The sequence below is a fragment of the Dunckerocampus dactyliophorus genome, chromosome 20 (genome assembly GCF_027744805.1).
Source record: "Dunckerocampus dactyliophorus isolate RoL2022-P2 chromosome 20, RoL_Ddac_1.1, whole genome shotgun sequence".
Classification (NCBI taxonomy): Eukaryota; Metazoa; Chordata; class Actinopteri; order Syngnathiformes; family Syngnathidae; genus Dunckerocampus; species Dunckerocampus dactyliophorus.
In genome coordinates this window covers 8,521,193-8,547,471 of record NC_072838.1, presented here as the reverse complement: position 1 = coordinate 8,547,471, position 26,279 = coordinate 8,521,193, and the positions used below count along the sequence as shown (strand labels likewise).

The following is a 26,279-nucleotide window of genomic DNA, read 5'->3' as shown; positions in this document are numbered from 1 at the left end:
TTGTCACAAGGCATACAGTATACAGTAGCTACAGTACCAGTAACTCCAGCCTATAGCCTAGTTTTGAGGAATTGTAGAGAGACTTTGGAAAGAGACAGACAAATTATACAGTCGTCACTCGCCACATTGCGGTTTGAATTTCGTGGCTATTATTTCTATAAAGATGACTCTATGGGTGTTATTTCATGTTTACAGGGCTCTAATATTGGTAAACGTTTTTTTTAAACAGGTTTTCTATGTTTTACCTACAAAAATTGCATTTATTAATATTGATACTTGGCGGAAATTCACTTATTGTGGTCGAGTCTGGAACAAATTATGCGTATAAATGAGCATAACTCTGACATAGTTGCAAATGGTGGTTACAGTAATCTTGATTCATAAATTTGTAGACTGTGATTAATCTGACTGAAATTTTGATGATATGACAGCCCTAGTTTGTACTATTTTGCACCCTCTCATTAGGTACAGTAAGCAGCACAATGCAGTGCAGTTCTACACTACGTATGTGTTTAATACTTACTTGATACCAGCCTGTACCACTCTGTTCTTACATGTCCTGTGACAAGAACAGGCCATGTTGCATTCAAATATAAGTGGGGGTTCAATCTTGTTAAACTCCTGAAGCAACCGCTGGTCCTACAGATAGAGTTTGGTTACATATTGGTTTAATTTGTCCACGCTTGGCCCCCGAATGATATGCATTTGCTGTTTACCTTGTCGTACCAGCACCGGATGCTGAGCTGTCCACAGAGACAGTTACTCGACGAGCAGTCGTCCGTGCAGCCACAGTGCTGACAACAAGTGTGAGATGTGCTGTGATACAGCAGCTCGTTGCAGAGGCATAAAAGTTACAGTACAGAAGCTCTTACCTGTAAATGTGTGATGTTACGATCTATGTTCATTGCAGACGTTTCACAGTTTTCTGAAACGTATTTGTAGTCTGAAGGGCAGCCTTCGTCGTCCACCGCGTTGACACATGGAATGGGTACGTTCTCGTAGCCCTGGGCGATGTCACTAGGACATTAAAGTAGTAGTAAAGATGATCAGGAGCTTTTAAGAGGAGGCAGCACCCCAACAGATATTACCATATTATTACGATGACGCTATTAGCCTACCATATGTACACTTGATTGAATGAATACAGGTGGTCCTCGATTTACGGCGTTCTGAGTTTCGACGTTTTGTGGTTACGTACGCACTTCCCTTATTTATATTGTACAAAAACATCAAATAAAAGTAGTTTGGTAAAGTAGTTTACTAGTAGTGAACCAGTTATGTGCACGCAGCATAGTATTACATTGACGGATTGATCATATAACACATACCGGTAGTCTCACTGCTACTGCTTGAGGCAGCAGCAGCAGGAACATCTGGAGAACCTTGGATAGTCATCCTATATACCCCCCTTCCCCTGACATCGGGTGGAAAAACTCAACGTTCATCGCACTTGCACGCACTTACAACATGCGAGTGAGTAAAGAGGCCTCCTTGCCACTCCCTCTCCACGTTTTCAGAAAAACGTGGCGGCCGTGGCCTCCCCAAAAAACACGCGCAGTGGGTTGTGACCGGGGCTTAAGAGACAACACTGCGGTTTCCCTGGTATGATGAACCACCAATGCCACTGGATTCAAGCTCCCAAAATATCAACAGCACTTACCTGCATATGATTCTTTCTGTCCGAAGCATGCGATTGGTTATTCCCCTTCGTATCTTTCTATTGATTTGGAGTGCAACCCATACCGGCGTATCTGGGCGTGCAAGGGTGAGGGGCGTGTCTCCTTCCCTGTTCATGGTGTCAATATCTGCACCTCTGGAGAGAAACAACCTGCAACACAAGTTACAGTAGTTGATCTAATCGTTTCAGACCATCCTGTCTGGAATGTAATCATGTCGTTAAGGAATTAGAGGATTACAGAGTGTAATTTAGCCCGGGAATTGTGCATATGTTGGTAAAGCGAAAGCTTTGTTGAATTTGACTCACGTAACGCATTCCAAGTAACCCTCTCTGGCAGCGATGTGGAGCGGCGTGTCTCCATGCAAGTTTACTGCTGCGAGTGAACATCCAGCGTTCAACACCATCTCTGCTATATCAACGTTTCCTGCATACGCTGCCCAGTGAAGACATACATTCAGCTCCTAGGAGGGATATTTTAGTAAGTTCAAGTTTCATTGTGATTCATTCACTGAAAAAAAAACACCGGTATGGTATGGTTGGTATGGTTTGTTTGTTTCAAACATGTTTATCAACAAATTTGCACAATTCAACATGTCTCAAAAGGAGCAGGAAGAAGCAGAGCTTATTTAATCCTACCCCTTTTCCATGTGATTACTGATTATTACTGATACTGAATCTTTTACATGTTGATAGATGCACAGCGATCCCTCGCATATCACGGTTAATTGGTTCCAGACCCGGCCATGATAAGTGAATTTAAGCAAAGTAGGATTCCTTATTTATAAATGGAATATTTTTGTACTACTAGAAAATCTGTTTATGACCTCCTGAATACAGTTTTTAACATTGTTAGAGCCCTCTAGAAATGAAGTAACACCCCTATAGTTACCTTTAGACTCATATTACCCAATATAGTAAACATAATAACAGAAAATAGACTCATACTCGTGTGTGTTGCTGTAAATGAGTGCCAAAGCTCCGAGAGCTGAGTGGGAGGCATACAGGAAATGACGTCTGGGGTTCAGAGTTCAGTTTTACAGTAGCTTGGGGTGGGTTATGGCTGCAACAGTAGCCCGTGTTAGGGATTATTATGCCTGTTTTGAGATAGGTGAAACCTGCAATAAAAGCCTGTTGTTCCGGCGATCAAGTCTGGTGCTTGTGTGGCTCATCGAACATTTCAGTAACATTACTGACACTTAGTGACCAGTGTAGAATACTACATATCATCCCAGCGTCTTTCAATGTGACTTCTGAATTCCTTATATTAGTAGCTTAGCTCATTAACTCATTTTTATGCTTAAAAATGCTTAATTTAGAAAAAAAAACGGTATACTTTTAACCTATAACAGGCTGTACTCAACCACAAAACAGCATAATTTATTAATTAATATATAATTAATACATAAAGCCGCGATACAGCAAAGCCGCAAAATGCGAAGTGTGACGTGGGGAGGGACGCCTGTATTACAATAGAGTGGAAAGAAAAGAAAGGAAGGTGTTGAAAAAGATTTATAGTAGAGTTTTAAAAATATAGCTTATGAAGTCTTAAGGAAAATGAAGAAATACAAATGTACAAATAATGTACAAGTAAGGATAAAAATAACAGTAAAAATGTAATTAAGAGTGATAAGATAGGAATAAATAGAATTATCAATAACAAATAAGTTACAATAAGTGAAGACATTAAAATAAAGCCAAGTAAAGCAAATAATTGATATTGAGAATTAATACACTTTACATAAATACTGGAGTAAAAATTTTGATAGAATTGCACAATTTATAAGTAATTACCTGTGTTTTAATTAAGCAGTAACATAATACAAGTACTGTGCAATACAAATAAATTGTATTCCTGTCCTTTCTCACAGCAGTCTAGTGTTGCTCAAACATAAAAAGAACTACTTTTATGTGTTGCAAAAATGTACCACTGGAAAATAAGTTCCAAATAATGTTTTGACTGACGGCAGTGTCAGATGGCATGAGATCACCTTGTCATTGATGGCCACGTCAGCGCCTCGGTTCAGCAGCACTTTGATCACCTCCACGTGTTTATGTTCTGCAGCCCAGATGATTGGCGTCCAACCACCGTTGTCCTGAGATGAACCACGGAGAAGAACCTGAAAATGGTGCTTTAACTATCTATTGTGTTAACATGCTTTTTTACTAGGGCTGTCAATCGATTAAAATATTTAATCCCATTTGGTCCATAGTTAACTCATAATTAATCACAATTACTCGCAGATAGTTACGTTTTTACCTATAATTAGTAGGGATATAAATCTCTTTGTGGTAAACGATTCTATATGCATCTAGATACACGGGTTAAGATACGACTCAAAAAGGATTTCTTTTAAAAATAGAACAAATTGATACGATTCGATACAGTGATGTAGATATTAATATTAAAGAAGCCAATACTATAAAAAAGTGGCATTCTTACAGTATTTTCAAATGTGTAAAAGAGCACATCATATCCCCAAGCATGCTGTAAGGCAGGGGTCCCCAACCACCGGGCCGTGGGAAACGTTCAAGCACAATGATATATATATATACTGTATATATATATATATAAAAAAAAAACTTTAAAAAAGTAAAAGATTTAAATTATTTGTAAATACTGTAACTACATCATATTTTATGTACATATAATAATATGGGCCATGATTTTATTCCAAAAATACTACACAGTTAGAGATCCCAGTTTTTGCATCTTTAATGCGAACGCCGACTTGTCCCACTTTGTTCCACGGCCCTTGAATGCACCATCTAACTTTCTCCCACGCTGCACTGATAGACTACTATACTGAATTCTTACGCTTTTTCTTTCACCTCATATTTGCTCCCAAATGCTGATACTATGTAGGGAATGCATAAAGGTAACATTTGATGACCTTAGTGAGTGCTAATGTGCATATTTGTGCGGTGCACCTCTCTGAAAACAAACTCCAAGCTCGTACTGGTGGATGATGGGTCTGTATTCATTTTGTGCTTTTAATTGGATGTTGTTCCTGTAATAGTTTGACATAATACATAATAAATAAGCTAAATTAGATCGCTGTAATGTACCGATGTTTTGCTGATGTGTTGAAAATCTTTCCCGGTGACTAGCTAGCGCACTGGTACTGCTATTTAGATCCATTCTCGTCTTTAGTCATGGTCACATTGACACAAGCCCCCAAATAGCTGCCTGCCGGTATCTTGCAGCTCATAACCCAAATTTTAGCTCGCAGTTCAAAGCAAAAAAATCAGACGAGAGACGCCTCGCATCTAAAAAACACTTATTAGTTGGGACACTTGTACACCAAGGTACCCCTGTATAAATGACAATAAAAAATACCGGCAGTACCTTTTCATTTCTCTGTGGCAGTCTACGTACTCCGTGACAACTCAGCTCACGGCGACAGTAGATACAATGGCTTTTAAGGTAAACGTACCATTCAAAATACCCTTTCCTTTGTCCATTTCTGCTCAATATTTGTTCCCGCTTGTGGCTCCACATACACGGCTGTGTTTCCTCAAACTACGGTGTGGGTCGTGGGTCAAACAGGATGTCCGCATGTTAATCGCATGTCAAAAAAAAGTGTGCCCTTATAGGAAACTTTATTAACGCATTAACTTTGACAGCCCTATTGTTTGTTGTATCAGTAATTTTCAGCTGTCAGTAATGGTAACTCACAGTGGATGTTGCTCTCATCCCAATAGTGACATTACTATACAGTAAAAGCTCCCTTATTGTATGCATGAGTGACGGCTTGCATGTGACGTGTGCAAATGTGTGGGGTTTTTTTTTTTTGGTACACACCCATGAAAAAGGGGAAAAACAGTGATGTCATGGCTTTTTCTTTCCAAATAAATCATTTTCTGGAGATGGGGTTAATATCAGTGTGATGATGCAGAAAGATGCAAATGTTTTACCCAATACCCCATTACTGAATGAGATGCACTTTGTGTTCATGAAATGAGAAATGGTGATGCTTTCTCTGTTTGGCATTGTAAATTTCATGACCCTGAGCAGCTGCCAGTTTTTTACCTGTGCATTTACATCAACCTGTCCCGTCTCCAGCAGCATGCTGACAATTTCCAAGTTGCCAAGTTTGGCTGCATGGTGGAGTCCAGTATAGCCATCCTCCTCCTGAAAAACAACTTAAAATTTTAACATGCAAAACAAACCTGCGGAAGCTTACCATCATGTTTGTTAATGGTAGATACTCACAATGTGGTAGACGCACGCACCATTCTGGACCAGGTATCGAGTCACTTCAATGTGGTTGTTCACAATGGCTTCCAGTAGAGGCGTTCTAAAGTCCTTGTCCTGGGCATCAATGTGAGCACCTGCCTGTCAGGAGGAGATGGTCATTTACCTAATACAGTACTGTAGGGGCGGGCCCGGTGAACTGTCGGGGGGGCGTGAGAGGCAGGGATGACTTTAAATATCAGTGCAGACCTGGAAACATGTATAAAAAAATTTTGTACTCAGCATGCAATTTGACTTGTTAATAAGCTTGTATGCTTCACTGCTCTCCATTTTTTTTGCATTTCCCTGGTTTCAGTTTCGAGTTCAGTCAGATAAATAAATAGATATTATCGGTTCCTCAATAGTACTCCAAATAGGGGGGTGCGAAAATATGTCTGTCCCCCAGTGGGGGCTGGTGGTGTGAATCTCTGGCCTCCTCACGATTCGATTACGATTCAGAGGCCTGCGATGCGATGATAAAACTATTACCGATACATCTCCATCTTTTTTTGTGATCAATAGTTAGTCTAAATCTACCTTCGAGGCTGCATGAATGTACTGACTCACCTGTAGAAGTATGTAGCAGACTTCCAGGAGACCTCTTTGCGCGGCAGCATGTAGAGCAGAGCGCCTGTTCTGAGAGTCAGGCTGGTATGTGGGGTCAATGCCCTCCACTAAAAAACATTGTATAAATATTAAAGTCGGCAAATCGCCCAAATGTCACAGGAAAATATTCACCCCATTTAAGTAATCCTATTTCTATTACAAAAATGATGAACATGTATGTATAAATGGGTTTTTTCCAACTCACTTAGCATAAGTAGAACTCTCTGCACCTCGCCTTGCTTGGCAGCAGGGTAAAGCTGGCGGGGGTGGAACCTCAGTTTTTTTCTCCTGAAAAAATAACAGCGATTTCTGGCTTGAACGGTAGATACATTTTGGAAGCAGCGAGCATCCATCTCTATCCCATTTAGTAATAGTGGTATAAGACGGCTTTCGCTACAGACTTTACACCTATCGTAAGATTATTTTGATGAATGCTTGTAATCCAACCAATTTTGCGGGGATTTACTATGAGAGTTAAAATCATGCCAAAACCTCACAAACACACAAAACATGTTTTACTCACGCCGATTACTCACAATTCACAAACAAACTCAGTGTGGTTTGCAAATACAAAACATCATTCCAAACAAATGCATTTTGTTTTGCAAATAAGAAATGTACCCATCAAACAAATACATCCTGCTTCAGAAACAAATACTGTATGTTTTACACAAACAAAGGAACATATTTCTTGTCTCATTAAAAAAAATATATATAGAACATGCCAAGGACCAGTAAAAAGCTGTAGGCTGAAAATGGCTCCCAGGCCACACATTAGATACCCTTGCTCTAAATTGAAATACTTGAAATCACACCTTTCAGTGTCCTGTGTGAGAATAGCCTTTTGTAGCGCTGCTCTGCTGGGTCCTGGTGGAAGAGCACTGGCACTAACAGGTTTCCCGTTCGGCATACAGACAGAAGGACCCACGCTGTCCACTCCCTCCTCGGGAGGGGGAATGGTGGTGACGGATGCAGTGGCGGGTACAGGTTGGGTCGGTTGCTGTTGTTGTTGCTCCACGGTTAACGTTGCCATTCCATGGCTGCGCATACGTGCACTGGAAGAGACCATACAAAAGGATATATGACAACCACAATGTAACCGACGTGACATTTATTTATAATATGATAGTACTCTGATTACAAAGTTGTGCAATTACAGCTTGGAGGTTACAAATACAACTTTACCTGACAGGCCTTTCAGGCATTTTCCCATCCTTCATCCCGCCTGTAGAGGCCGTGAGCGAGGGCGCAGGGGGGGCAGATGGCGGCAGAGACGGTGTCGTGGTAGAGGACGCTGACATGGTGACAACCTTCGTCGCCGAGGCTGCTGTTGAGCTAGAAGATATGGTGACCTCTTGAGCCTCTGTAGCATCTTCACCACAGTGGGGGCAGAAGAGCATTCCGCCATTTGCCCTGCTACGTCCGCCCCCAAGCACTGTCACACACCCCCGGTGGAAACGGTGGGCGATGCGCTGGTCCGGGCAGCACTCGAGGAATGTTCCCTTGAAGAAGACAGTGGACGTGAAAAAGGGGAAATAAAAAGGAGCCCAATGTGGTGAGCACAATTTCTAAGACTTACGGTTATACAGAAGTAGCCACAGCCGGGGCAGCAATGGTGCTTGACCATATGTGAGCGATGGGTGTCGCAAAGCACCATGAGGGGCACCCTGCTAGATGGCCGCATGGTCTCCCCTTTGCTTGTCACATTAGTACAAGCCCTCAGCTGGCAGATTTAACCAAAAAAGACAGCCAAGAGGTTACGGTTGACGATTAGTAAGGATGTTATTCTGTGCATTTGTTTGCGTGTGACTTCCTGTCTGCAGTTTAGCTTAGCGCGTTACACTGTATAATGGATTATCACAATATATCCCTTGTTTATGATGACTACAGACGTGACTGCAAAAAGGTCAAAGTTGACACAAACCTCTCCGTTGCTGCTCTCAGTGGCCATGCACTGTCGGCTGACATAGTGGCTGGCGTTGTCAACACGAGGGGCTTCCATTCTGCAGCTGCACAAAGGAAGCTCCTCCAGCCGCTCTGTGTCGCCACCATCACTTCCATCTGCAAACGGACAACATTACATGTACTTTTTTCAGATCATTATTATTGCATTCAATAATTTCACACAGACAAACGAGAATGTCTAACCTTATTTATAAAGCAAATATTGTCATGGTTAGCATAGAAAACCTATTTAAGAACTTCTAGATACAGTTTTTAACATTATTAGAGCCGTCTTGACATTAAATAACACCCCTATAATCACCTTTACACACATACTACCTATTATAGAAGGCATTATAAAAGAAAGTAAGCCATAAGAAGACATAATATAGACTCCCGCGTTAGCATTGGGAGAGTTTCTTGTTGTTGTTCCTTTTTTACTTTCTGTATATGTACGGTCATTACTGACACCTAGTGACCAGTGTCAAATATTACATCACAACATGTCTGAGTCTTCTGAATACCTGATATTTGTATTTTAGTTCATTTATCCATTTTTATGATTGAAAATGCTTAATTAAACCAAATATATGTACAATTTGCTTAAATACGCATCCATCCATCCATCCATTTTCTAAGTCGCTTGTTCCCACTCGCGCCACGGGGGTATGCTGGAGCTTATCCCAGCAGACTTCGGGCAAGAGGCAGGGTACACCCTGGACTGGTCGTCAGCCAATCGCACCTTAAATGTGCATATTATTGAGTGAATAATAATAATCCCAATAATAGTGATGATTTATTAATAATGCTTTTTTTTTAAAACCGTGACAGAGTGAAGCCACAAAATTTGAAGTGTGAAGTGGCGAGGGATGACTGTAGTCGAAATGATTCGACCCTCAGAGTAAATGAGTCTATTTATTTTGTACATTTATTTCATTTTCTATATTAATTTATTTTGCGCATTTGCACATTTGAAAAAAAACATACTGTAGTTTTTCAAAGGGGGCAGAAAAAGCTGGAGTGCAACTGCAAATAAGGAGAAACATACAGAAAAGGTCCTTCAACACCACAGTTGAGAATCCCCATGATACACCACATGGCAACTACTGTGTAAACCTACCATGATGAGGTGAGAGCGTCAGACTATCAGCAGCAGCAATGTCCAGGGCACCTAAGGGAACCTCTGTGTACTCTGTGGATCTTCCATCTGGAAGCAGTAAAAAATAAAAATTGAAATATGCCATAAACAATTAATCAGTGTAAAAAAAACCAAAATATAATGCAGTTAAGAAATGCTTCAACATTATTTGACCTTACCAGCATAATGGTTTGAATTACTTTGCCACAATTTAGGATGGTTATGATGATGTCAAAGACGTAAACAGATGAGAATTTTTTTTAAAATTTAATTTAAATCGTCATTGGCATCTCACAGTCAATAAAAAATGCACAGACAGCAAGTCAGCAATGCATACGGTGCTTTGTTCAGGCACTTCATCTTGCGGAACGACACAGTATGGAGCAAACAAACTAGTATGTTAAGTGCAATATTGTACAAAGTTAGTTGAAAAGAATATGAATCGACATATTTTGCCAATGAATAAATGTTTTACTGTCGATCAGTGTTATTTAATGTGAGAATGCATTAAAATAAGAAGAATGTTTGGTGTCACTGTGTTTATTACTATGTCACTGACCTCCAACAGCCTCCACCGCATCAGAGATGATTCGATCATTCCCCTCGCCGGCCTGATTCCATAGGAAGTCTTGAGACTTGTTTTGAAGGGGTGTGTTTCTTTGTGATTCCGATTCTGAATCCTGTAAAGTGAGAGAAAAATCCCACCTGAGAAGTCAACGTATGCAATGTTTTGTTCACATCAACACATCATGGAGTATTCCTCGTCTCTCGCCTCCAAACAGGTAGGATGAGAGTTCACTTTGTGCACTGGTTTCAGCACCTTGGCATGTTTGTTCCATAGAACAATGGCATGAACGGAGTGAGCCCTTTTGTTAGTCATCCAGTCTCTTTGTCTAAGTGGGTAGAGGTGGGGCCGCTAGCACACACACAGCGCAGACAAGTCTAACGTACAAATGAACTTAGTAGATTGCAATATATTGTCATATTTTTTCACTGTACTTTTCTCAAAAGTACTGTTAAAATCTCATCTCGTTCTCTGAGACACAATCTTGTATATCGTCTCGTCTCGTGAACCGAGTGTCTTGTGACACCCCTTATCAATACAGTATCATATTTCATAATATTAAGTGTTAAAGCAAAAAAAAAAAAAAAAAATCAAGGTACAATAGTTCCCTGCAAGTCGCGGAAGTGAGGGACGCACCCATAAAAAGCCCTAAAAAGAGCCTATTTTCGATACCCTAAAGTTTAGATCGAAGGTATACCCAATAATATGCCTCTCAGTTATCAAACACATTTGAAATTCTGTTTTTTACACATTAAGAAACACTTACAAGCATACAGTGAATAGTATTAGTATTAGTATAGTATAGTATTATTAGGATTATTTAGGTTACCATAAAAATAAATGGTTTACAGAGAAAAGAAAATGCGAACCGCGAATAGGCAGGGGTCTACTATATTGTGTAGTGTAAAGTATTATATGTATTACATTTTATAGCAGTTAAGAGCCCCCACATCCCTGCCATCAGTTGCTAGTTTTAAAGAGATATATACCTGTAGTTGTTTTAGAATAGTATCTGCATAATTAAAGATAATGTTTGGTTTGACAACTGTATCTACCCTCTGTCTACTCTACTCTTCTTTCCTTGCCTCTGTCGTCAAGGGCTTGCTCCACTGGCCTTCAGATAAGTTTAATTTTTAACACAGAAGTTAACAACTCATCCAAATTGGTATTGTTTTGGCTCAAACCCAGCCACGTTACATTGTGATCTTTGGGAACATTTAAACGGTCCGAGAAGCATCTTCTTAACAACAAACTCCAACCACGGACCTTATTAGCTTTCACTTAGTTATATGTGCTAGTAGGTCGTACATTGTCTCAAGGAAAATGGATTATAACAATTGCTTCTTTGGGTTATTTATGGACGAGCACGAGTGACAATACTCTCAATTTGGAATTTTTGCACAATTTCTTGCCATCTGTACTGCACTGCCAGGTACTGTATCATGTGCAGCGTACCGTATTTTGTGTATTTTCCGACAAGGTCTTCTCAGGAGTGCTGGCAGATATGTGGTCCAGTTTTCTCTTTTTTGCAACTGTTGAGAAAGTGACACTTTCATCAGGGCTGGGCAACACAAAGAGTGTGTAACATATGAACATAGCAAAATAAAACCGAAGTTCTATTGCATTATTCCTAGCTGCGGTATTCCGCTTTGAACGCGCAAAGTAAACGCAAAGTAAATCCTTTCATCGCATGTTTTTGCTCATTTTTCCATTTAAAATTGTTTTTTTTCTCCTCTATATTCTTGTGAATCTTTTTCTCAAAATATTGTGACTTTACACCAAAATATTTTGACTTAATTCTCGTAATATAACTTTTTCCAATCTAAGTTTCATAGTTATTCTTTGTTTTGTTTCTCATGATATTCCAACTTTTGGAAAAAAACAACAACATTTTTTTCTTTAATATTCTAACTTTATGCTTCTAAAATATATATATATTTTTTCCTCATAATGTTACGACTTCATTGTTGTACAATTATGACTTTTTTTTTCTTGAGTACCACTTTTTTTCCTGAATATTATAACTTTATTCTCCTAATATTTCGACTTTTCTCATAAAACTACTGCACTTCTCTTCCATAATTGCTGTTTTTTCTGTTTTCCTGTTTAACTGTTAGAATGTTTAGAATGTGCCAAGGGGTCATTAAAAAAACAGCTGCGGGCCGCAGTGGCACCCGGGCGGCACTTTTGGACACCGCTGATTTAATTGGACGCTTACTGTATTTGCGAATTTATTAAGACTTACTTGTTGATAGTAGGAGAACATGTTATCTTAGTTGACTACTGATCATAATGTTGATTTAATGACTATTTTGTTGAGAATTTTTTTTTTAATAAATATGGTACTTTTTCTATAACTTACACTGCATTTTGCAGTATTTGTCTTATTTTACCCAAACAGTGTTTATTTGTGGAATGTACGCAGTGGCATCACATGTGTTCATTCATTAGACAAGATGTCACCTTACATTAGTTTGAGGAAAGAGCTGCTGCCTATATCGATATTGGTTGATATCGGTATCGGTGATGAAGCGCTGGACAATATCGGCGTATGGGTTATCTGTTCGACACGAAATATCGAGCATCACTACGACACATGTTGACAAAAACTCACCCATTTTTCACAGAAATGACCATTTTGGTCTCAAATTTTATGTCGACAAAAGCGGTCGACCATGTTTGTTTTTTTAGTAACAATAAGAATTGGTCGACGTAGATTGATTGCCGACTTAAACGGGTTGAACGCTATCACTATATTTGAGGCAGTACATGAAGACCCTCACCAGTTTCTGTGTCTGAGGATGACCCTGAAGGAGGCACCGGAGCACCAGGTGTATCAGTTTGGCTCTTCTGTAGAATAAAGTACTTAATGGCTGAAGTGATCATGAAAATACTGAATACATTCAACACAGATGTTAAAGCCGTCATCTTTTCCCATAATTCAATCCAGGTCCAGAAGGCTTACCTGCACTAGAGGCGGCCTGTTCATTGTTTTGCGTGCTCGATGGATTTTAGGGGATTCACATAAGGGCGAAGGAGAGGAGGAAGATGGCGGCGCAGACGGCAGGACAGGTTTACTACTAACAGGCCCCGAAACACTCATCTTTGCTCGGCCTGGGGACAACGTCAAAGACGTAGAAGGCGAGGAGGACAACATGGAGGGCGACACCATTTGCAAGGATTTGGCTGCATGCCCTGTATGAGGAAAAGTACAATTCATTACAAAAGCATCATTTCTATGTAAAATCAGTCCGTTCGTGTCGACATGTCTTCTAATATTTAAGTCTAGTACAGTACTGAGACAACAACATCAAAAACTCTTCCTGTCTAGTTACACAGCGCTACAACATGCACACAGTGACTGTGTTCAGTGCAAACTAAGTTTCAAATTAAAGTTATTGTAGTAGTAACCTGTATTCTACCACAGCAACCAACAAAATGCCGCCATTTAATTTTTTTTTTTAATTGTTAACCATTGGAAGAAAGATTTGTGCCGGTACTAAGGCTTTATTGTCTTTGTCGTCAAGACACACAACAAAATTACTTCCGCAGCTCTGCTAGATAAGAGTATAAAATATCATTTGAAAACAGAAGAACATGAACAAATGGCAGAAAACAATTTCAATAAACTGCCGTAGGTTAAAAAATCTTATGTCTCTGGCCAAAGTCACAAAAAAAAGGAAATGGTGGCTCTTCATCAGCAATAATTCACCTGGTTTGTGAAGTGGGGAGGAATCAGCTGACCATTTCTCTCCATCCTCCTCTCCATCTTTGGGCGCATCCCTTCCCAGCTGCTGAGAACTCAACACCGGCTGTACACCGCCGATTGGTTCTGCTTTCCTGCCAACAGCAGTCATGGTGATGTCTGCATTGCCTGAAGGAAAAAGATCATTCAATAAAATGCACATATATTTAAACTCATTCAATACCAAAGATGTATTTATATGTTTTTATAAGCCTGAATGCCTGATCCCAACAACATATTTATACATCTTTTATGGTTTTTTGTGCGAGAGGCAAAAAGAGGCGATGATGCAACTCTCCACTAATGCATTAACACTTCAGGGCACTTTTAAGCCGTAAAAACGGCCACAAGGTGGCAGCAATGCATTAGATAAGAGCTCGGCAGGGATCATGTTAACGGACAAATCACACATGACAGGAAGGAGGACGTGAGAGAGCGTGGAAGCGTGTAGTGTGCAGAAGGTTACGAGTTGTAGGGAAATTTTAACGCATGCGCACACATAGTTCAGTTCCAATTGTAAAAATTGTAAATAGTTAATTGTGTTATATTTGTAATTAAATTGTTATTTGGATGTAAAACAACCCCTTTTTGTGTTATGTTGGTATAGTTGTAATAACTCAGCTGTAACAAAAGCAAAAAATGTTTGTGTCAAAGCAGTAATTATATGCTTGAAATGTATCTTTTCACAAAAAGCTGGTTTTCTCCCTGTTCTTGTCAGGAACTGATATTTTCCTGAAACTTACCTTACCTGATTACTAGAGAACGGAAAAAGGTAGAAACACACTTTTTCTTCCTGATGAAGGATGGGAATCTTGTGTTTCTTTTGGTAGGCTCCATGTTTATATAGCCATAAAACACAATATTCTGTGTGCCTTGAAAGATCAGTCAAAATCGTCTAAAATTGTCGGTACTGAAGGGGTTGTCTTTAGAAAAATGGCTGGGATTGAATGAGTTAATTTTAAATTTTGAATACAACAAAAGCCGTTGCGTAGACTTACCCTGCTTGACTTGACTGGGCCCAGCTATCGACTCACTTTCCAAGTCATTTCCTTCTATTGACTCCTATAAAATAAACATATTTTAATATTCCACACATAAAAAAAGACGTTTAGAGTAAGAAATGATTGTAGAGACACACCGTAAAGAGCCACTGTATCAGGTCTTAATTGTGTATTTTGTCTTTAACCATACAAGTGGGGCAAATGATGCTCGCTTTTGTTGATATGCACTTCTTACGCAGCTACACTGTTCAAATGAAAAAAGTGTTTAAAAATAATATTGTTTCTCCTTAAGCTATCTTTAATTTCAACCAGTGGTTGGCTGTCTTGTTGGACACGTCAAGAGCCATCACTTCGGTTCCCGTTTTTTTGTTTGTAAATTGATTCATTAACAATATACATGTAAAATTATATTTTAATTAATGAAATTAATTAATTAAATAAATAAATCCAATTTATTTATTAAATTAATTAATTAATAAAAATTAATTTTTAATTAATTTGTGAAGTAAAAATATAATTACATCAAATGCTTATTATTTATATGGCTTTGTTTATACAGTATGCTCAACCTGGAACAGATTGCTACAAAAAACTATTTCTAAAATACAAAACAAAGACCAATTTCAGTTAAAGAAAAAGTCATTTTCTATCTATTAACTATTTACCGTGAAACAACACAACATCAAGAAAACATTACACAATCAAATATAAATGAAAGCAAGCAAAACTATAAGTTGGAGCGTCTAAGTAACAGTTTTTGCTCGTCTTTAGCGTACATTGGCATTCACAAACTGCTTTTATTAATAACATTTTTATCCTTCGTTTTAACAGTTTTATTTCTGTATAGTGATATTTTTTAACTCATATTTGCCTATATCTTTTTCAACACAATCCTTTCTTTACACACGAAGTGAACAAAATGTAAGCAAACTGAATATTGTAAGTGAGAATATACAAAAGACAAGATGTAAATTAATTATTAGTAATTATCAAGGGATAAGGATAAGGGGTAAAACTCCAATTCTTCCCTATTTCTTTTCAGACATGTTCAATTCAGTTTCTTAACGTAATGTATTAAATGAGTCTAAAACCAAACCATACCATACCAGCGTACAGTCTCAAATTCTGTATGTTCTTTCATTCTCTCCAGTCTCCCGCCCTCCCTTCTGTTGTGCTCACGGATGTCCCTCCCCCTTCTTGCTCCACACACATTTTGACCAATCACGCGTGGCTTAACGACCCATCACTGCTATTCATCACAGTTGTGCAAAACACAATGACCTTACTTTAACAATAGTAGACAAAAAAGCCTCATACGACAATAAATTAAGGATCCATTATTGAAAATACAAGCACATGCGTGCTCATGCATTGCAAAAGTACATGGACAACCTTAAAAGGACTTCCAGGCTAACGACCACAAATGCTAACAGTTTAGGAAAGCTAGGAAGGAAAAACCTCCTGTAATTAACAAATAAAAAACACCCACATGTTGACACCGATACTCCTTTAACCCAACGATTCACTATTCGTAACAGTGTGTTTTTAAATGTTTAAATCGTATTCGTAGGCTGTAATGTGTTGCAGTGTCTTGTGCTACCTTTGTCGCTGCTTCAGCTGCCGACATGTTTCCAACGAGCGTCAGCGTAAGCGAACGTGCTTACGTCACATGTCAAGCCCCGCCCCTGTACCTGACGTTATTGATTTAAAACCCGCTGATCGGAAATCAGTCAGCAAAGCTCTCGTTGTAAAGAAATTGTAGCGCGAGGCCAACCGCTTCAACAGACTCAAAGTCAGTCCGACTGGCAACTGCCCAAGGTTGGCTGCTGGTTGTCGTCCAACGAGAGGTCGCAAAGTAAACACACTCACTGGCTGAAAGCGAAAGGAACGACTCCGCTGGACAACTAACTCGCATTTTAGCGCTTGTCGTGTTCAACAGCCAGCCTTTATTGCCTCTTTAAGCAGTACTCGACGGAGGGAAAGCGGCAGGTGAGTGACTTCAAAGTGAAACAGTGGGCAGGTTTTGTTGTAGGACCGGTCGGATGTCAGCAAGCTAACCTGTTAGCTAACGGTATCTTATGTTTGTGCTATTGGATTAGCTGTGAAGGAAAACAGGGATTCGATCGTCTGGATTGATAACCACTATCATGTATCGTTGTCATTTAATCAAGAGACATTTAAATCACATGTAGTTTTTACTCCCCACATTGTGACGTTTTTTTGTTGTCGCCAACTTTTCAGCACAATTCCATTCTAAAGTGGTAATGTTTATTTTATAGCGTACAGTATTCCTTTGGTGCTGTTATATTGTGACCTCATGCCCTTTTCCTCGTTTTCACTGGTACTCAAATGAGATAAAATCCATTTTTATGGATTCTTTTTACATCCAAATTTCTCTGCATAATATAAAGACAAGAGAAACCACAAAAACGTGAAATACAGTTGAGTAAATTGTAATTTTTTAACATTTTTTTTTTCTTCAGACAAGATGGATATGCTCTGTTTCTGCTTGCCCGGCCACGGTGACATGACCCTGAAGCACATGAACTCTCTGAGGTCTCGCCAGTACTTTTGCGACATCACCATTTTGACCAGCAACAATCAGACATTCAGGGGACACAAAGTAGTGCTGGCGGCTTGTTCGCCGTTCTTGAGAGACCAGTTCCTCCTCAGTCCCTCCTCCAAGCTTCAGGTAGAGACATTCACAATGCTTCACCCTCAACATTGTGTCTCTTCGCTAATCCGCAGTGAATGTCTCTCTGTCTCTCTCCTGTGGTTGTCAAGGTGTCAATGCTGCACAGCTCCTCAGTCATGTGTGATCTACTACAGTCATGCTACACTGGTGTGTTGCAATTTAACTCTGAGGAGATTGTCAACTACCTGACTGCTGCAAGTTACCTACAGATGGAGTGTATCGTAGAGCGCTGCAGAGATGCTCTGAAGAAATACATGCAACTGAAGAACCCGAGTCAACTGAAGGTCAGTTCCTCTAAAAGGGAGTTTCTCCAGGCTTCAGGCTCCAGGAGACACTCCCCACTGTAATGTGGGGTTCTAAAAGGGAGACAGGGAAACATAAAATCTATCCCTATCTGTCCCTCTATTTTTATAATTTAACCCAACTGGGCGAGACAGACGGCCGCCCCACAGAGCCTGGGTTCTGTTCAAGGTTTGTTCCCCAGAGGGAGTTTTCCCCTTGCCTCGGTCGCCAAGTGCTTGCTCATGTGGGGGTTTCAGTTGGTTCTTGGTTGGTTGTTCATTTATGATTTTCCGGTGTAGCTAAGCTTTAAGGTGAAAGGCTGTTCAAGACAGTGGGTTCAATTTCTGCTAACTGCACATGAGCCTTTGAAGACTGGTAGTAGGTGAGGTCATAAGGTCACAGCCCATAGACATCAGTGCGTTCAATGTGTCACAAGAAAGAACCCTATTGATTTTCCAGTACAGCTCATCCGAAAGGGATGAAGCTCCTAATGTCCTCCTAAATCTTTAACCCAAGTCTGATGCATGGATTGCCTTACACATTCACGCAACACTTGCTCTACCATTACTTTGCACATGATTATTTTTTTCTATATGCACCAAAGGGCCGAGTGGTTAGCATGTTGGCCACACAGTCAGGAGATCGGGAAGATCTGGGTTCGTATCGTCGTTGCGCATCTGTGTGCGTGCGTGGGTTTTCTCTGGGTACTCCGGTTTCCTCGCACATTCCAAAAACATGCATGTTAGGTTAATAGGTGACTCTAAATTGTCCATAGGAATGAATGTGAGGGTGAATGTTTGTCTAGATGTGCCCTGTGATTGACTGGCGACCAGGCCAGGGTGTACCCCGCCTCTCGCCCAAAGTCAGCTGGGATAGGCTCCAGCATACCCGCGATCCTAGTGAGGATAAGCGGCATAGAAAATGGATATATATATATACACACACACACACACACACACACCAAACACAGTCAATTCTCTGTGTTCCAGATAAGTACTGAAGTGAGTCCACCTCAGCCTGTGATTGTCAGCGGCAGCATTCATTCCATTGCGTCACCCCCCACCGGCCGCCCTTCCCCTGCGCATAGCCCTGAAGTGCACTTAGTGGACGAGAACAGCACACAGGAGAGCAGTCGACAACACGATGGCAGTGCTTTGCCACACAAAGCATGCGTAAAGGTGTGTGACGAACACGTTCATACATTTCCAATAGTCAAGCTTTCCTACGCCACGACTTGAGTTGCTGACTCACTGTCCGAATTTTTAAAATTGTAATAAACGCCTTGTACTCTGTGAATTTGATTATCATCATGAGACCAGCGGATATTAACTTTTAAAAAATGTTACAAAAAAAAGTAGCTGTCCAAGAAAACAGTTCTGATACAAATCAATGTAGTGCTTTGTATCATATGGTTTTTTTTGCCATAGGATAATGCATCAGACGACGAAGGAGAGACCTGCCGGGAAAAGCAGCAAGTGTTCCAAGTGTACATCTCTGACGAAGAGCAGAACAGTGTCAGGGATGAGGAGACCGTAGCGCCCGCTGATGTGCCTTCGGATGCACGTTCCCCCAAAACAGATGGGGTCGTGGTCGGAGGAGAGCGCAGCGAATATGACCTGAATCCAATAGGAGAAGGTCTTGGTACAGACAGCTTCTTAAGAGATGGACTACGTGCTTTCAGGCACAGGTTATCTGAACCTGTGCGAGGCAGAGGGAGACCAGCGGGAAGGGGTTTCAAGAGGAGACGCTGGGTGTCCACTCAGGAGAAAAAATCTCCTAGGTTGGCTTCTCAAGATTTGTGGTATCTTGCCAATGCGGCAACAGCAGGGGGCTTTGGCCTGGACTTCAGCGAAGGGCACAAGACGGGGAATTTGTTCTCAGTCGATCTCCCGCGGCTGGACTTCAGCTTAGACGACGCTCAAGGGGACAAATCTTTGCAGTCTGATGCTAATAGTTTGACTAATTTTGGCCTGGAGGAGTCTCGTGATGCTGGTGAGGGGAGCTCTGGCTTAAATGCTGGTACAAGTGAGGGAGGGGATGAGTCCGTCGCCGTGGTGGGGTCCACGTCCAGCGTAACCGGTCCAGTTATCTGCGAGCACTGCGGCGTGACGTGCCCCTCGTCTCACGCCCTGGCCGTCCACTACTGCTCCGCTCACCAGGTTTATGCTTGCCCTTTTTGCGACAAGCAGTTCCAGCACTCCTACAACCTGAACCGACACATGGCCTTGCACCGGGGCAACGGGAAACCCCACCAGTGCCCCCTCTGCTCCAAGGGCTTCACCCAGAGGTCCACGCTAATCGACCACATGAACCTCCACAGCGGCGAGCGCCCACACCGCTGCGCGTACTGCCACGCACGCTTCGCACACAAGCCCGCCCTACGGCGCCACCTGAAAGAGCAACACGGGAAAACAACAGTGCAGAATTCCCTCCACGAGCAGGAGGAGCGAGAGAGATCGGTCGGAAGGATAAGAGAGGAAGCCCAAGAATGTCCAGTTACTGAGCAAGTATCTTAGAACCAAAGAATTGAAGGCAAAACTAGTTTAACCACATGTTAGTAGTTTAGCTGTGAGGCCTTTTGTAGCGCAGCACAATATGACTGCTCTGTCTTGCGGAATTATTTGATACACTGTGTAGTGTCAGGATATTGCTGAAAAACTGCAAATTTTACCTGAAGGTTGTATATGTTTTAATGGTTTTAAAAGAAGAAAATACTTTATATCCTGGTGTAAATGATTGTAAATAAATACAGCATTAAATGTCAAAGGAAGCCTGTGGGGCTTTGCTAAACGTATTCATTTGAACTTTCTTGGACCTCTGCTATAGTACATGCTGTAATTAGAAAATAAAACCAAGGTAATTTCACTTGATCTTAGAGTGGGGTCTTTGTTCATTTATGTCGCATGCATGCGTCAATTTTTTTGAAAGAATTGGATTAAGTTGGTAATGTTTCTTAAAGTTTTCAATATACCGCTGCCACAGGTTTTACTTATCAAGTTGAGGCTGAGCGATAAAGCTTTGAAAACATTTCACAACATGGAGAGTTAAATAGTTTCATATTTTATTGATACCCTGGACAAATTTGGACTTGAAGCATTTGGTGAATGGGTATGTTTTGGCTGAAGACACCAAAGGAGATGACACAGGGAAGTGGCAAATGAGGTTATAAGACACACTACTCACAAAAAGGTAACAGCTTCATTCTGAAATTTCACCTGTATTATCACGTATTTATAAATGATTACTGATTTAGAGTGAATGTGTATTATCTGAACTACTTTTGGAGAAAAAAAATCCATGCTTTCCCTGAGCCCATAACAGTTGTACATAAAGTTGTACACCTGTGCTGATTCCACTCACAAAAAAATGTAGGCATACTTTATATTGCTTTTACTTTTATTAAGCAAAGCTGTGTGACAAACAAAGCCTTTGTACAAATGAGTTATACAGAAAAACGTTCATATTTATCCTTCATCCACTGTTGGCTAACTGATCATAGAGATAAAGAGGTACTGCCAAAGATACACTTGGACAAAATCTAAAGAGTAGGTGAAAATTTTCATCGATTTGGATTTTACACTGGTGGATTGTGACCAAAATCCAAAAAAAGAGACAAAAAATATAGTTGTCAATGAACTGAAAATTGCATTTTTAAACTCAGCCCATTAAAGGTTTTGGGCCATAGCCTTTAAAAGTCCAAATCTGCACTAAAATCACATTTTTATGTCATGTGATGTTTATAATTCATCACTGCAAAATGTGAATACTTGTCATTTCATGTCTACTTTGTTTTCACTACAGGAAATCTTCACTGTACACCACCTGGTTCCTTTTGTCCCTGTAAGAGCCTTTGGTGCTGTTGTGCACAGCTGTGTGTGACAGAGGCAAAAGTGCAGGTTAATCAACAGTGTGATTGCGAAGACGCACAAGAAATAATGAAAAAAAAAAAAAAAGTGTTTTACCCAGAGAGGCCCACACAGATTTGCCAGTGGCAGCGTCCAGCATGGGCTGCTTCCTGGCGATGCTGACTTTGATGTGAACGTCTCCCACCGTGCTCCCGTTCAACTGGGGTAGGCAAACACGGCAAGGCAATATTAAAACATCTTCAGCTGTAATGTGTTGTTTCACAGATTTGTCCGTATTCTTGAGGATGTCGTTATCGTTAATGCGCTGCAGTAATCAGACAATGTTCATTTCAGACAGTTATTCCGTAGTGCTGCTTTAAAGTGACGATTTTTACTGCATCGTGTGGATGTCATCAATTTGTCATGCACTAATTGCAAGTCAACATCATCAAAGTATTTTGTTTACAATTAACTAACACCAAGAGCCTCTACGTGATCACAGAGCAAATGCTTATGGAAACATCAGCTGACACACTGTTGACACTGTTTATAGTACCTCTAATTATGCCCTGAGAAGATGGACTCCATATTATTCATATATGGGTTCCAAATATACACACACTCATACATTCATAGGCATGTCTTTCGCCCCGCGGATACTAATACAGTATGTATGTGAAAGTACAAAAAACTGAAAGATGTTTGTATAGTACACACAAATACATGGATGTAGTTATGGCGTAGAAAACCTGAACTTCTAAATACGGTTTTTAACATTATTAGAGCTCTCTACACATGAAATAACACCTCTATATTCACTCATACACTTGTATTACCAACTATAGTAGATAGAATAACAGATCATAAGCCATTTAAGACATAAGACTCGTGCTGGTGTGTGTTGCTGTAAATGTGTTCTGGTGGTTGGAGAGTTGAGTGGAGGGGCGAACAGGAAGTGACGTCAGGGGTTCAGAGTTGAGTGTGGCCGCAACAGTAGACCTTGTTAGGGATTATTGTGCCTTTTGTGAGACACAGTCGTCCCTCGATGGATCACGCTTCGATTATTCCTCCCTCACTCTATCGTGGTTATCTACAGCCTATTATTAGTCCAAATAAATGCATATTTAAGCAAATGTTACATATTCTTGGCCTAAATTAAGCCTTTTCAAGCATAAAAATGTTCTAAATTAACTAAAACACAAATACAGTTTAAGGCAATACAAGACGTTTATGAACTGGAGTCTACACTGGCCACTCGGCGTCACTAGTAACACCAGACTTGACCACCAAGGACAGGCTTTTATTATTTTATAATTATTTATCACAATAATACCATAATAATAATAATAGTCATCATCATAATAATAACACGGTCTACTGTTGTGGCCGTACTCCAGCTAACACTCAACTCTGAATCCCCGACGTCACTTCATGTCCACACGTCCGTAATTTATTGAAATACACATGAGCACGAGTCTTATTTACTGTATGTCGTAAATGACTTATTTTTTCTGATTATATCTAATATATTGTGTAATAAGAATGTAAAGGTGCCTATAGGGTTGTTATTTCATGTCTAGAGGGCTCTACTAACGGTAAAAATCATATGTCGTAAGTCATAAACAGGTTTACGAAAATATTCCGTTTACTAATTTTGACTCATACCCCGTGGAAATTCACTTAATCTGGTCTGAAACCGATTAACAGCGATAAATAATTCCGACCTGTAATAAAAGCCTGTTGTTCTGGCGATCAAGTTGGGTGCTTGTGTGTCACCGAGCATTACAGTAACATTACTGACACCTAGTGACCAATGTAGAATACTACATATCTCTACAATGTCTTTGAATGCGTCGTATTTGTATTTTAGTTCATTTAGCCTTTATAACGTTTGAAAATGCAGAATTTAGGCCAAAATTACATCCAATTTGTTTAACTATGCATATTTTTTTTTACTAATAATGGGCTTTATTCAACCACAAAACAGCATGATTTATTAATTACTATATTTTTTAAAAACAATGATAGAGTGAAGTCACAAAATTCGAAGTGCAAAGTGGCGAGGGATTACATACACTGTATTTTTTAACAGTACTATTTCATCCTTATTTTAAATGTTTTTATTTCTTCCTTTCCCTTAACATTGCACAAGGTTTATAGAGTTTAACACCTTCCAACATGTAAAAGTTGTGGTGTGACTGGATTACCAGTAAAAGATATGGAGGAGGGGAAGGATTTAATAAGCTCTAATTCTTCCTTCTTCCTCTTCAGACGTGTTGAATTGTGCAAATGCAACCATGTGGTGTTCCTTGATGCAAGTTGTTAACAAATAAGCCATACCATACCATACCCATGATGTATACGTCTAAAGTTGATACCAACCTCAGCTACGGCCAAATCTGCAGACTCCATCTTCTCAAAAGTAATGAATGCACAACTAGAAATCCAAGCAAGAAATAGGGAATGATGCACTCAGGATTGATTTGCAGACAAAATCGAAGCAATAGAGAAAGAGGAATGAATTTATGATTCCTTACTTGCGTGGGTTGTCCATGGAGAGGTCAATGATGTTGCCATGTTGAGAGAAAGCAGAGCGCATGCTGTCCTCAGAGAGACCTGATCCATAAACGTACACCGTGTTCCCTTTTCTCACTCGCCGCTCAGGATATGAATCAGACCCTGACAAAAGGGAAGAATAGGTTTACAAATCTAGTGACGAACCAAGAGCCTGTGAGTTTTTGGTCGCTTACTCACGTCTGAAGGACCCATCTCTCTCTCTTTCCCCCTCACGCTCCCGATCCCTCTCACTGCTCCGCTCTCTGCTCCGATCCCTCTCCCTGTTCCTGTCACGCTCCCGATCCCTTTCACCTTCTCTGTCTCTTCCCCGCTCCCTGTCACGGTCCCTCTCTCGCTCTTTGTCACGCTCGTGGTCTCTCTCGCGCTCGCGATCACGATTGCTTTCCCGTTCTCGCTCTCTGTCCCGCTCTCGATCACGGTCTCTGTCCATCTCTCGGCTGGAGGACACGCCGCCCCCGTCGTCCTCATCCCGGTATCTGTCACTCGAACTGACAAAGCTGCGTGGAAATGATGTTTCACCTATAAAATCTGCACATCAAGTGTAGTGAACAGTGTCCAGAAGGTGCAATACTACCTTTCATACAGTGACTTCCTGTGGGATCTCCTTCCCGACTAGGGAAAACACACAACAAACATGTAAAGACCATAGTCCAAATCCCCAAACTCACCCCATATGATACTAAGTCTATACTAATACATACTAAGTCTGGCAAAAAGAGTGGTCAAATATTGAGCCAGAATGATACCAGAGGCTTGTTAATGGCTACAAAAAGCATTTGGATTAGGTACAGTCATCCATCGCTCCCTCAGTCTTTTTAAAAAATGTATTAATACATCATCGCTGTTCTGTGGTTGACTACAGCCTATTATTAGTATAAAAAAAAGCATATTTAAGCAAATTGTACGTATTTTTTTAACCAAATTAAGAATGCTGTGACTCCACAATACCTCAGCTTGCTCTTCATCTGTAGAGACGCTCCTTTGGAAAGGTAAGAAAGCAGGAACTGGACCTTTTTCAGGGTCCTGTAATACACAAAAATTTGGAATGGCTAGTGAACATACAAAATTAGAATGACACGAATGACAAGAAGAGGACAACATTTCACCTTCAGTTTAATCTCCAGCATACGAGAGCGTTTAAAGCCAGAGTTCTTATTCTCCGATTTGATGGCGCTGATTGCACCCGACTTGATCAACATCTTGGCTTGCTCGGTGGCTGTGGCGGTGTCAACGACAGGCTGGTCTGACAGTGCTGTAAGAAAGGAGTGTGTAAATGAAAACAAACAGGTGGCACGTTAAATACACAATTTGATGAGCTGTGACAGAAATTCATCCTTGACCCTTTTGTAAATCACATAAAATGACACTTACTCCGTTTTAATCCACTCTGGTTAGTCTGGTTGGTTGTATTCTGCTTCTTAAGTGCAAGTAGTGCCTTTCTCTGAAACACAATGAAAAAAAAAGAATACGGTAAGTGCAGCAGGTATGTGGCATTAACAGATTCTTCAGCGGTATTATGTTTTGTTTATAAAGTAATCTAACATAATTTATGTTTTTTTCTCTCAAATAAGAGAGAAAAAAATTAGTACGTTCAAGTTATTCACAGTTACCTTTTTCTTGAGTTTCGCATATTTCTTTTGCAAAGCCTCTTCTTCTTCAGTCAGTGAAATTGGAAACATCACCATGATGACAGTAGCTTCACTACGCACAGCAATAATAATAGTTAGCCAATGAACAACACAAACAATCGATAATCGTCAAACACAATCGACATAAGCTCGATAACATCAACAAACCCCCGCATAAAAAACATTAATTTTGTAGACGTAACGTAATTAAGAAGCAAATCACATTCTTGTAGCACGAAACATATTAGAAATATCAGCAATCATTTCATGCTTCTGCTCACTTACATTTACGTCGCGAAAACCGGAACGAAAACACAGTCGTGCTAATATGACGTCACAAA

The 26,279-nt window shown here is 40.3% G+C and overlaps 3 protein-coding genes across 8 annotated transcripts in view; 1 reads left to right on the top strand and 2 right to left on the bottom strand.

The window, feature by feature from the left end:
* LOC129173009 (choline transporter-like protein 4) overlaps positions 1-16,566 on the bottom strand; it is a 38,250-nt gene extending 21,684 nt beyond the window's left edge. For 3 of the 5 annotated variants that reach the window (XR_008567145.1, XM_054763415.1, XM_054763416.1), the window contains exons 1-22: positions 16,512-16,566; positions 14,909-14,972; positions 13,878-14,039; positions 13,131-13,360; positions 12,949-13,015; positions 11,621-11,697; positions 10,160-10,280; positions 9,583-9,669; positions 8,443-8,579; positions 8,098-8,241; positions 7,704-8,020; positions 7,334-7,573; positions 6,724-6,806; positions 6,480-6,586; positions 5,892-6,014; positions 5,709-5,810; positions 3,667-3,771; positions 1,985-2,139; positions 1,661-1,828; positions 873-1,017; positions 717-794; positions 524-639 (exon numbers count right to left, since the gene is read on the bottom strand). Coding sequence is in view for 2 of the 5 variants with exons in the window: in XM_054763415.1 (XP_054619390.1) it covers positions 524-639; positions 717-794; positions 873-1,017; positions 1,661-1,828; positions 1,985-2,139; positions 3,667-3,771; positions 5,709-5,810; positions 5,892-6,014; positions 6,480-6,586; positions 6,724-6,806; positions 7,334-7,573; positions 7,704-8,020; positions 8,098-8,241; positions 8,443-8,579; positions 9,583-9,669; positions 10,160-10,280; positions 11,621-11,697; positions 12,949-13,015; positions 13,131-13,360; positions 13,878-14,039; positions 14,909-14,972; positions 16,512-16,538 (2,855 nt within the window). In the remaining 3 variants the exon portion in view is untranslated. The remainder of the gene's footprint in view (positions 1-523; positions 640-716; positions 795-872; positions 1,018-1,660; positions 1,829-1,984; positions 2,140-3,666; positions 3,772-5,708; positions 5,811-5,891; positions 6,015-6,479; positions 6,587-6,723; positions 6,807-7,333; positions 7,574-7,703; positions 8,021-8,097; positions 8,242-8,442; positions 8,580-9,582; positions 9,670-10,159; positions 10,281-11,620; positions 11,698-12,948; positions 13,016-13,130; positions 13,361-13,877; positions 14,040-14,908; positions 14,973-16,511) is intronic. The other 2 variants (XR_008567146.1, XR_008567147.1) reach the window with 2 other exon arrangements.
* A 35-nt stretch (positions 16,567-16,601) lies between these two features.
* Positions 16,602-20,765, top strand: LOC129173406 (zinc finger and BTB domain-containing protein 12-like). Of its 2 annotated transcripts, XM_054764292.1 has the most exons (5): positions 16,602-16,900; positions 17,395-17,603; positions 17,696-17,890; positions 18,878-19,066; positions 19,316-20,763. In XM_054764292.1, exons 2-5 carry the CDS (start codon positions 17,400-17,402, stop codon positions 20,402-20,404), a joined length of 1,677 nt encoding a protein of 558 aa, XP_054620267.1. In that variant the 5' UTR covers positions 16,602-16,900; positions 17,395-17,399; the 3' UTR covers positions 20,405-20,763. The 2 variants fall into 2 exon arrangements, with proteins under 2 accessions (XP_054620267.1, XP_054620268.1); XM_054764293.1 differs by lacking the exon at positions 18,878-19,066 and having other exon boundaries at positions 19,316-20,765.
* Positions 20,766-20,955: 190 nt separating this feature from the next.
* Positions 20,956-26,271, bottom strand: nelfe (negative elongation factor complex member E). Its single transcript, XM_054764294.1, has 11 exons — positions 26,224-26,271; positions 25,921-26,011; positions 25,682-25,751; positions 25,417-25,562; positions 25,259-25,333; positions 24,885-24,922; positions 24,488-24,807; positions 24,271-24,412; positions 24,116-24,170; positions 21,851-21,953; positions 20,956-21,757 (listed from the first exon to the last, which is right to left on the bottom strand). The coding sequence occupies exons 2-11, from the start codon at positions 25,993-25,995 to the stop codon at positions 21,684-21,686; spliced, it is 1,098 nt and encodes a 365-aa protein (XP_054620269.1). The 5' UTR covers positions 25,996-26,011; positions 26,224-26,271; the 3' UTR covers positions 20,956-21,683.
* Between the last annotated feature and the right edge of the window lie 8 nt (positions 26,272-26,279).

Excerpts from the sequence above, each read along its gene's own strand:
- LOC129173406 (XM_054764292.1), top strand. The coding sequence starts at position 17,400 with ATGGATATGCTCTGTTTCTGCTTGCCCGGCCACGGTGACATGACCCTG. Across the intron at positions 17,891-18,877 it reads AGAACCCGAGTCAACTGAAG|ATAAGTACTGAAGTGAGTCC; the intron begins GTCAGTTCCTCT and ends TCTGTGTTCCAG. Across the intron at positions 19,067-19,315 it reads CACACAAAGCATGCGTAAAG|GATAATGCATCAGACGACGA; the intron begins GTGTGTGACGAA and ends TTTTTGCCATAG.
- nelfe (XM_054764294.1), bottom strand. The coding sequence starts at position 25,995 with ATGGTGATGTTTCCAATTTCACTGACTGAAGAAGAAGAGGCTTTGCAA. Across the intron at positions 25,334-25,416 it reads TGCTGGAGATTAAACTGAAG|GACCCTGAAAAAGGTCCAGT; the intron begins GTGAAATGTTGT and ends TGTGTATTACAG. Across the intron at positions 24,413-24,487 it reads GAGAGATGGGTCCTTCAGAC|GGTCTGATTCATATCCTGAG; the intron begins GTGAGTAAGCGA and ends CCCTTTTGTCAG.